The 11,807-nt window shown below is 30.8% G+C and overlaps 1 protein-coding gene across 2 annotated transcripts; it reads left to right on the top strand.

The window, feature by feature from the left end:
- Window positions 1-3,663: 3,663 nt before the first annotated feature.
- LOC107461870 (transcription factor TGA9) lies at window positions 3,664-10,465 on the top strand. Of its 2 annotated transcripts, XM_021129246.2 has the most exons (12): window positions 3,664-3,804; window positions 3,890-3,978; window positions 4,423-4,505; window positions 4,655-4,870; window positions 5,760-5,804; window positions 5,965-6,024; window positions 6,179-6,256; window positions 6,376-6,421; window positions 7,452-7,723; window positions 7,807-8,028; window positions 9,554-9,696; window positions 9,918-10,465. In XM_021129246.2, the coding sequence occupies exons 1-12, from the start codon at window positions 3,674-3,676 to the stop codon at window positions 10,009-10,011; spliced, it is 1,479 nt and encodes a 492-aa protein (XP_020984905.1). In that variant the 5' UTR covers window positions 3,664-3,673; the 3' UTR covers window positions 10,012-10,465. The 2 variants fall into 2 exon arrangements, with proteins under 2 accessions (XP_020984905.1, XP_052112438.1); XM_052256478.1 differs by lacking the exon at window positions 9,554-9,696.
- Window positions 10,466-11,807: the final 1,342 nt, after the last annotated feature.

Genomic DNA, 11,807 nt, shown 5'->3' with positions numbered 1-11,807 from the left:
ATTTTTTTGCTCATGTTTTTTTTTTTTATTTTGGGTATGGACTCTGTTAACAAATTTGAATAAAAAAGATAAAGAAGAAAAAACTAAAGCAGGTTTTGATAAGCAACAAAAAGGAGTATGGGGCAGATTCTGATCCAAGCCGATTCTGAAGGCTTCTCCCTCCCATATTGCATAGGCTCGGTTGCTAAAGTAGTGTAATAATGCCTTTATCTTATTGGGCTTTGAACCTCTATGTCCCATACCACAAAAAGAGTAGCGTATTCTTAGGTAAACCATTTGTGTAGCCAAACTAAACTTCATCTTCACGACCCAAATTATACATATTTTAAAAAAAAGGGTTAATGTTTTGTATAGTTCTTCTTTCTGTGCAAGTGACAGCAATTTTGAACTAGAAATGGATGTATACTATTTAAGTCTCTTGTTATTGAACTTCTACCAGTGGCTGTTTAATTTTGATAGATTGACGATGTAAAACGTTTTATATAGTTGTATAATTATATTCGTTTTTTTTTGGGATGATCATTCACGTAGTTAATATAAAAGTAATTATTTTTCTAGCGTGACAATATATAATTAAATACACATATAAACTTATTTTACACACAGAGTAAATTAAAATTATATATATAAAAAGATTAAGAAATTTGAGGTCTAGCTAGGGTCCATTGCCAATCATTGTAAGCCATGATTTTTGTCGACATATATATGTATATATATTCCCACCACAAATGACATCTCTGGTTGATATATGCAAATGGCCATTTCACCACCAATGAATGAAAGACAATGGTCACAGTCTTGCTCAACATTATTCTTGATTCATATTTAGACCAAGATGCAAATTGCCCTAGCTACTAGATAGGACGTACAACAATATGTTATAATAAAAATAAAATATGCTATTTTTGTTACTTGCTTAGACGACAAGTAACGGGACTTAGCATACAATATACATAGTTCGAACATAATCAACAAAATAATAATTAATTACATGATTTTGATTCGGACCAATCACCTTTCTACAATGGAGTTGAAATAATTACGGCTCAAGGAAGTGATAGATTCGTGGAATGGAATGATCTATAGTTGTCTTAAGAAGTTGTCAAAAATAAACATTTCCACATGAAGAAGCTGTAAGGTATTTTGGGAACAAAAGCCATGTATGTACTTAAAAATACATATTGACCTAATCCACAAGGAGGGTTTTTATGTTTTGAACCAAACCACCTTTTTTTTTAAGACCTATGATTGGCATCATAGAGGAATAATTGGTAGGAGTGCATAAAAGGTATTAGATGAGCACAAGATATAATATATGCTTTTAATTTACCCTCTTTATTATGAAAATAGTTCATGGGTCCATTACCAATAAAAGTCTCTCTCATCTCTCTCTCTATCTCTTTGTCTCTTCTTTATCTACATAGACATATATTGCTTAATATATTTATGTGCTCAATAATGTTGGCCCCATTCCATTTTAATATGTAATAGAGTAATAGACCATGAAAGTGTGGAAATAAATACTTAAAGTATGCATCTCTTCTGCCTAATAAGTATATATGTACCCTCAAGTCATAACGTCCTTCTCTCTAGGGTACTTTTAAATTTCGAAGGTTAGTAGATAAGGTTATTAACTTATTATACAATAGTTTGACCAATAATATTATTTGAATATAATTATCACTATAATATATTCTATATTCATATATTATTGCTAGAATTTACACTACTACATCTAATAATAATAAATAAAAAATATATTAGCTCAAAATACCTATGGTCAAAATCGTTTATGAAATATCATTCTTTCTCTAAACTATCAAAAGTCTTTTTTAATTAAATTTGTGTTCAAAATTTTAAAATTAGTCACATTAGTTCTTTTGTTATTTTTCTTACTAATAATGTCAAAATTTGCTAATATAATACGTTAAATAATATTATATTAATAACACATACATTTGGTTATGTTCTAATTAACTGTTAACATAATATATTTATATCTTCAATTTAGAGTCGATTTCATCTAATTACATAAATTCATTATGTTAACAATTAATTAGAACTATTAAATGTATATTGTAATGTCACTTAATGTATTATATCAACAAATTTTGATGTTATGAATAACAAAAATAATAAAAAAATTAATATGACGAACTTAAAATTTTTGAAAATTAAATTTTATTAAAAAGAATTTTCAAAAATTAATTTAAAATAGATAATTTTTGAGAGAAAAATTTGTCTGACCATTTCCTCATATTATAGTCAAACAGAGAGTTGTAGATATATCTAAATGGTGGATTTGTGAGCACAACATAAAAATGAGATGAAGTTGCAGCAAGTAATTCATGATTACCAATGAGTACTATATTGGTCTGAAACAGATTTTCCAATTTCTATAAGTAGAAAGGAATCTTAACGAGGTATGGTTTTAGGTGGTGACAGGGAATGGATGTTGACTCATCAACAAAGAAGTATAACACCAAACAAATCCATCTCAGACCTGGGATTAAATACACAAAGTGGTTGCTAATATGCTATATGCTTATGAACAAAAGATTATACTAATAACATAATGTTTTGGTTGAAATGAAATGGCATGGCATTATAGTACCACAACTTTATCAACACATGTTAAAGTTGTTATATATTAGTAGTAAATTTTTTTTATTTGTTAATAAATATATTAAAAACTTAAATTATATATTTTTTACACAAAACTTAAATTGTAAAAAGTGAAATAATAATCCAATGTCCTCCTAGGTTTAAAAGGATATCAATTATCAAAGATTGACCTTTCTTTTTCACCCTTTTTTTGGGGCCATATTTTGATGGGAAAGTAAATACTAAAGAAAAAACAAAGTCTCATCAAACTTAATTAATCTATCTCATTGCTGAATTTATTGTGTTCCCACTAGGCATTTGAAAAATACAAGAGTCATATTTGTTTTTAAGTACATATTGCCCTGAAGAGACCCACAAAGGGAACCAATAAGAAAACACAGGCGGTTACAAGAGAGAGAGAATGGAGTAGGACTCACTGATTCTAGTGCCTTCCTTCACAAGAACCCACATGTCCAATTTCCATTTTTTTAATTAAATTTTTTAGATTTTTATTTTCTATATAATTTTTATTTGAGCCACCTTTGAAGGCCCACAAGGGCTAGAGACATGTTTGCTGGGACAGTATGTTAAGCAAGCACCACACAATTAACATTTTTTCTTCAAAATGAAATGAAATATGATTTCAAGTTAGAGAGAGTGGCAAAGCAAGCCAAAGACATTAATCAATAATCAACCAGGTTTCTTCATAGAGAAGTAGCAAAGAAAAAAAAAAGAAAGAGATAGAGACAGAGACAAAGACACAAGCCCATGAAAGATAAAAGGAAAAAAGGTTGCTACTTGCTATGAGTTAGAGGATATATCATCATATCTGAGACAAAGACTTGACCCTCTTATTGAGGCAACTTACAAATACAAACTTAGATATTAGTTATCATCACCTATAGTATAGGAGAGAGGTAAACACATAGATATATATATAAGTTTAGACCATATATAAATATGTACCACTTTTTTTCTTTTTACATATTTATTGATACTAGAATGATGCTAAATATTATTTCAGGGAAGAAGAGAATGGAGTAAGGAAGCTAAAAGAGTTGTTGCATGCATGGGGAGCCAGAGAATAATAGGAGGAGGACTTGGTTTATCTGAGGCAGGGCCTTCAACTCACCACCATCACCATGTCCCTTCTTATGGTGTTCTTCATGGAATTAATACTGCTAATCCATCAACCTTAATGTAATTAAAGTTCTCCCTTATGCTATAATATGATCTGATGTTAATTAGAAATAATTAGTTTAATAATACTATTTTTGTTTGATAGTAATGAAGGACATGCTTTTAACTTTGGAGAGTTGGAAGAGGCAATTGTGCTGCAAGGAGTAAAGGCAAGAAATGATGAAGGCAAAGCACGTAATGTTTTCCCCTTTCTGTGTTTTGTTTTTTGTGACGTTAGATAATAAGCATAAGAAGGAGGAGAAGAAGAATTCAAGAAGGTTTGAATGTGTCAAAAAGAAAAGAAATAATGATAATAATGCAGAGTTATTGGGGAGAGAAGCTAAGAGAGAAAGAGAAGAAAAGAGAGAAAAGAGTGTTACCATTTCCAATACCATAATGATTCTGAGGCAATAGGCTATGATGGCGTGGGCTTACAATCTTAGAAAGGCTCACCCTCCTTGCATGATTTTCTTTCTTTCTTTATTTTTTCTACTGACTCCATAACTGCTGCAAAAGGAGGAGGATTAGGTTCCTCATTTCTCATCTCTTTTTCTATGATATTATTTATTTTGGTATAGGCTTCAATAGTCCTTTATGGTTTGGTGATCCTCTCAGATTTTACTTTTGTGATTCTTGCAGCTTTATTCACAACAGCACCCAGACCTGCAGCTACACTAGAAATGTTCCCTTCATGGCCAATCAGATTTCACCAAACCTCAAGGGTACTAGTACTACTCTCATCTTTGACCATTCAAAATTATTAATATAAAGTTTCTTATGCTTACAAGTAACAAGTTCAAACAACAATAATATTAATATTAATCATGTTGGGTTTGAATCATGCTCATCAAAATTAAATCTTTGCAATTAGGGAGGTTCAAAATCAGGAGGAGAAAGCACTGATTCAGCACTTTCAACAAAAACTGAGCCACCCTTCGAAGCAGAATCTCCAATGAGTAAAAAGGCAACAACACCTTCTTTAGATCATCAGCACCAGCTTCAACATGATCATCATGATGCCTCAAGAATAGTAGGCCCTTCTTCATCACCACAGAATCAATCACAAGCCAAATCACCTCATGAAAAGGTAGCTTATTAGCTTACTCTGATCTTCACAAAACCAACACTGTTTCTCAACTGTTTAATCTCTCAGTTTCACTCTTTTCCATATCCCAAAATCTCAGGGAAAGTTCAAACTTGATGCAATTATTACTGTTCCACATCAGTCCCTCTCTCTCTCTCTTATCTTCACATAGAACAGCACAGATCCCAACATGTATCGGAAAATCAAAAGAACTCAGAGTTTTCCTGATTCCTGAAGGATTTTCTGATGAATATATTCTGACATGAAATATGATGGAGAAAGAGAGAGAGAAATAGAGAGGGATGGATGTGTACAAAGTACTGACAAACAAACAAACAAACAAAGGGAGAATCTTTTCAGTACTTATCAAGTATCAAAGTTTTCTCATTTTAAACCCGGTGTCCTACCAAGTTTACTATCCTCTTCTTCTTCTCATTCTTCTTCTTCTTCTTCTCCTACTCAAGTTCTAAGCCACAAAAAACAATGGCTGAAAATGATCCCTTTTGCTACCCTTATCATATTGATTATTGCATGCCTCAAGAGAAATGGTCTAAGGGACTTGATCAGCATTCAGAAACTCTTCCTAGAAATTCTGTGAGAAAATATAATCATATTTGTCTTTTCTTTTTCATTTCGGATTGAAAAAAATTGTAGCACCCTTTAATAGCTTAGCTACCTAAAATATGTTCTAAACTTGTATTCATTTCCCTCCCTCTTTTATACCAAGAAGCTTCTGCTATGGAAACATTTTTGTTCTGATTTTCTAGTCCCAAATTCTACACTGATTGTTTTTAGCAAAAATAAATTTTTGTTTCAAATAAGTTTTTTTTTCTTATTTATTCTGCAATAATCAATCTGTTTCAAATAACTTTTTTCTCCCCTTGAGTTGCAGAGGAAGGGAGCTGGTTCCACATCAGAGAAACCACTTGATGCAAAGGTGTTTGAATATGAAAGCATAGATTATTATTTTTCCATAGACCTTTTTTTGTATCTATATCTCCTTCTCTATTATATTTTATAATATAGTTTCTGCATTATTGAAGCTATGTTAACTTCTTTTACATTTATATTTTTTTCTATATTATTTTTCTTATCAGACATTGAGACGTTTGGCTCAAAACAGAGAGGCAGCAAGAAAAAGCCGTCTAAGGAAAAAGGTGTGTTCTATTATTATATGGTTGCACAAATTCAAAAATAGTTGTTAAGAGATAAGATTAAAGCATAGCATATATTGTAAAATGGTGACAAAAAATGATTGGATGTTAATAAAAATGAATAATAAGTGCATTTTTCTTGCTGTCTATGGAGCAGGCTTATGTGCAGCAATTAGAGTCAAGTAGATTAAAGCTTACACAACTTGAACAAGACCTTCAAAGGGCTCGTTCTCAGGTTCTAAACTCATATGTATTAAAATATATTTTATCAATTATTATGTTATACTATATAAATTATAAAGTTCTCTTTTTGTATATGTGTGTTTTTATTATTTGAGCTCTTCAATTTAATAGGGACTATTCATGGATTGTGGTGGTGTTGGAGGCAATCTAAGCTCCGGTGAGTTTTTACCAATTCTTATTTCTTTGAAAAAAAAATAATGTTGAAGTGCAGTTTCATGTTATAATAATTTTTTAAAATGGGAATTGATAAATAAGTAGCTGAAACTTTGGTTTGTAGTATTCTTTTTACACTTGAAGCTATTACTCAGTGCTGACACATAGGAATAAGAAACTATGGTTGCTGTGTGAATCCTTATTTACTTGTAATATATATCTTTTTTCTTTTCTTGTGAAGTATAAATTCTTGGAATACCAAATAAAAAGTCAAATTTTGATATTGAATGCTAATTTTTTTTAAGAGAAGTCTCTTGAGTTTGACCAACACCTATGGCTAATTCTGTTTGAATGTGAATTATATAATGACAGACTTAAACTACATGATAGAAACAATAGTGGGCCAGAATTTATAGATTAGATCATGCATATAATATATATATATATATATATTTGATGAACTGTAAGACCTTTTCTTAACATATATGATATATGTAAAGTCTACTTTATATACTTTAGCTTTTCACAGAATCATTCCATTAAGATACTGTGCTCTTTATATGATACTTTTTATTAGGCTTTTGAGAAGAAAATTAAAAAAAGTTAACCAACAAATAAAAATGAGAAAAAGTAAACACATTATCTCTGAAATTTAAACTGATAAAATTAAGTAAACACAATATTTTGGTTGATTATATAAATAATTTTCTCACGATGTTAAGTCTATTAAAATTAAATTAAATTTGTTGTATGTAGTATATCATACAACGAATCCATTATTATTTATTTAATGAGAAGGAATAAAAATGGTGGTGGTGGGTCAATTTCAGTGGTAGCCACATTGCACCAGTCACCAAATCAACCAAACATTTTAATACTTATAATATACACATATAGCTACATTATTATTAAATAATAATTAATAAAAACCAATCCAAATTTGAACCGGCACTAAATATAATAATAATAGGGAATGAATGAATGAATTAGGGTTAATAATGTAAGATGTGGTTATTGGACGCATATGCATGCAGGAGGTGCGATGTTTGACCTGGAATACGGAAGGTGGTTGGAGGAAGAGCAGCGGCTGATGGGGGAGCTCCGGAACGGGGTGCAGGCGGCGGTGTCGGAGGGGGAAATGAGAGGGATCGTGGATGGATATTTGTCCCATTACGATGAGCTGTTCAGGCTGAAGAGTGTGGCAGCGAAATCAGATGTTTTCCATCTCATCAATGGCATGTGGACCTCCCAAGCTGAACGCTGCTTCCTCTGGATCGGTGGTTTCAAGCCCTCGGACCTCATCACGGTTAATATAGCATTTCAATTAAGCTAGCTAGGGTTCAAATTGGGATTAATGTTGAGATTAATTGCTACTGTTGTGGTAAACAGATGTTGATACAACAGTTGGAGCCACTGGCGGAGCAACAGATAATGGGAATGTATGGCCTGCGCCATTCCTCACAGCAAGCGGAGGACGCTCTTTCTCAAGGCCTTGACCAGCTCCAGCAGTCTCTCGTCGACACCATCGCCGGCGGCCCCATTGTCGACGGCGTCCAACAGATGGTTGTTGCCATGGGCAAGCTTGCCAATCTTGAAGGCTTTGTTCGCCAGGTAATTAAACAATTTAATTACAAGTAATAGCACAATTTATTATTTTTAAATTATTAATGTTTAAAAATGTGAGTTAAAAATTTAAATTATTTAATAATAAAAAATATTAATAAAAAATAATTAAAATTTGTCATTTTTAGTATAATTTGTAACGATTAATAAATATTAAAAAAAGATAAATTTTGACTGTTTTTGTTTTGTCTCTCTAATATTATCTGACTAAAAATATATCATATTATTAAATTAAAAAAAAACTAAATTTATATCTAAAAATAATAAATTTTGATAACTATTGATTATTGATTATCTTTCATTTATTAATTTATCTTTTACTACTAGATTTGGTGAAGTGAAGCCTCAGGTGACATATGTTTTTGTCGCCATTTTTAGTTTGACTAATGATTTTCAAAACAAGATTTGAATGCATACGTGACTTCTAATATGAGGTTACAAATGTTAATTGGTTGATAACCTCTATAGTTGTTGATGAAATTGGATGCCAAAGGGGCCGGGAACGGGTTTTTATATCTTTAATTTCTCTTCTATTTGACTTTTCGACAATTAAGACAATTATTATGGCACTTTTGATAGGGATACAGTATATTAAGTGAGAAAGTTTTTATGATAAATATACAAATTTTTAATGGATTTGTTAAAATATAAAAATTAAACTAGATGACTCGTAAATAGAAATCGAATTTCTACCATATAATTTCATAAGATTTTTTTCGGATATTTTTTTATTCCTACTTAAATTTTATATAGTGTGACATTAGATTTTACAAAATCATTTGAGAATATCATTTTCCAGTAACAGATGATAACATCAGTTGATACGTAACTTTCTAATCCATTATTTTGTATTTTTTTTCCTGCTCATTCATTGGCTCCGTGCACATTTTGCGCCGCAAATTTGTGTCCCTTATCCCTACCACCTATTACTACATAGCTAACATTTCTCCATCATTTCATCATCTTGATTTTTCTTGAGAATATGATTGATTTCCTTTTCTCTTTTTTTGTTTTTTGTTCTTCTTCATTTTTCTTAATAATGACATACAGTAGGTGTTGCTTTCTTTTGTTTTTCTTCTTATTGTAAATTGGTAACGAGGTTGACAAATTGCCTTCACTACTAGGGTTTATGATTATCCATTGGGATGTATACTTATTACGCTTAGCTTCTAATATAACATCTTAATTAAAATGTATCACTCGGGAGTTGGTTTCAGAAAGTGATGGGGCTAGATAAATATCCATAATCATTAATCTCATCATAAACAAACCCTAGGTAGAATATATATTATTTTATTCCATGACTAGTAACCGTCCAATGCAAGTTTATATAATAGCCAAGACAATCTTACCGGTTTTCAACCGCTTTGAAACCATGTGCAATTATATCTAGATTCTACTAATAATATTATCGAATAAGACGAATATTTTCTATGTCTAGAACATACCTATTTTAATTTCTAGCTACACAATTAACTTTTTCTTTTAAACATGATTTATTTGTGTGTGCAAGGCTGATAATTTGAGGCAGCAAACACTTCATCAATTATGTCGGTTACTAACAGTTCGTCAAGCAGCACGGTGTTTTATTGTCATTGGAGAATATTATGGACGCCTTCGCGCCCTTAGTTCTCTTTGGGCATCAAGGCCACGAGAGTATGTTATCGATTTTTTTTTATAAACTTAAGCGCAGTTAATTTCATGTGAAATTATTAGTTGAGGATTATTAAATAGTAATTTAGTCAAATATGTCAAACCAACAATTTCACGTAAAAACAATTGTAACGAGTCTTTACCATTTATTTTATGTTAGACATTCGAATAGAATTGTCTTCTGATGAAAAAAAAAAAAACTTATTCATTTCATTTCTAAACAGGACGTTGATGAGCGATGATAACTCATGCCAAACAACCACTGACTTGCAAATGGTGCATCCTTCTCATCATCAGAATCACTTCCCCAGCTTCTAATGGATCCATGCATGGCCTAAAAGCTGCTGTTAATTACAAGTGGGGTATTTCCTTTTAGGGCTGCTTTAGAATGAACGTGTCATCATCATCATCATCTACTAGAAGAGAATATATCTATATATAATATAAATATTTATTTATTTTTCTCTCTTTCAATCTTCTCTTCTGCGCCCATGCGTGCATTTGTGTCTTTATATTTTAATTTTAATGTAAATGTAAATCGAGTTTATTTATTTTATGTGAAAGATGAGGGAGCAACTTTAGTAGCTACATAGAATTAGAGTGAAAAAAAAAGTTCATGAAAATGAAAAGGTGCTTTAATTTGAGGTCATATACATAAAGTGGATCCATTAAAAAGTATTATTGATCCTATCTCATATCCATAGCTAGTTGCTTCCTTTTTCTTCTAACTTTTAGTATTAATTAAATATATGAAATATATTATTATTATTATGTGCTATATATGTATGTATCACCCATATCTTATTTAATGGCTTTTCAAACACTCGGAAGGATGGCACAAATTGGGGGAAGAAAATAGATAGAGAGGGTTGTTGCATTTGCATGGAAAAGTAGTGGCTGTGATTGCAAGTGGTGGATCAATATATTGTATTCTATATTTCTATAATGCATATAGGAGACAATGGGAAAGAAAAAGAGGATTGTCTTATTGTGGTGGCTACTATGTATAATTTGGGTGCCTCTGTAGCCTAAAAACCTAAAAAGAACACTCTTCTTGTTTTTTCTTCCTTCAATAATTAATTGAAGTCGTTATATATGAGTCTTGCACTCTTGCTTAAATACTTAGCTTTTGTATTGTGTTTAATAAAGAAAAAAAAAACCTTCAATTATACATCATCTTAAAAATGATGTTGTTAGCAATGTTCAAATATACACGTACTCTCATATAAGGGGGTTGTTTTGGGTTTGCATGAGTTTTTGCATAGGTTTTTTTTTTTTAGTTATTGGTCTTATGACAAATTGTCTTTTAAAGTTAATAAATATTGAATTTTAGACTTTTAGATCATAGTGCTATGAGACTCTATTATGAAAGAATGTATTATTTTAATTAATTATATTAGAAGAATATTAAAATCAGTTACTAAAGTTAGCTATTAGTAGATGAGTTAAATTATATATATAGACTAATTTTAATAATTGATTTTAGTGTATAATAATTTAATTTATGATGAAAACCTTTAAAAAAAAAAAGAGAAAAAAATGGAAGAAAGAGAGAAAGAAAAGGAAGAGGGAATGAATTTTGGTTGTATGCCTACGTTTGCGGGTGTTGAAATTGTAAATGTTCAGTTGATATTTTTGTTTGTATTTGTTGAATATGAAGAAGAGTTGAAGACACAAGGTTGTGTGTATTTTGATACAGATGCATGCATCACTAATTAATGCCACGTAAATAGGGGGAGGTATCAGATATTTAATTAAAAAAAAAACAAAAAACTAGTTAGTATTATTGTTTTATAAAATGTATGCATGGCATGATTCTGATTTCTAGAATTATTTCTCAAATTAAATACCATCTTGCATTGCGGACAAAAATGTAGTAAGGTTGAGACATTACATGGTAGATATATATAGAGATTCTCAACTAGTAAGTATGCTAATTAATTTTACGTGCAAATAACATACATAGGTTACGTGATCGTGAATATGAATATCTAGTACTGTAGTCACACATGCATGGATTTGAGAAACAAATGAAGTTGAACGAAATTATGTCGATTCATCTTATTAAATCGTCAAACCAAAACGTAAAAGCATCACACATCACCTATGTACGT

Source organism: Arachis duranensis, unplaced genomic scaffold, assembly GCF_000817695.3.
Source record: "Arachis duranensis cultivar V14167 unplaced genomic scaffold, aradu.V14167.gnm2.J7QH unplaced_Scaffold_232527, whole genome shotgun sequence".
NCBI classification, from domain to species: Eukaryota; Viridiplantae; Streptophyta; class Magnoliopsida; order Fabales; family Fabaceae; genus Arachis; species Arachis duranensis.
The sequence above is the reverse complement of the archived record's forward strand: the minus strand, read 5'-3'. Positions and strand labels throughout refer to the sequence as shown.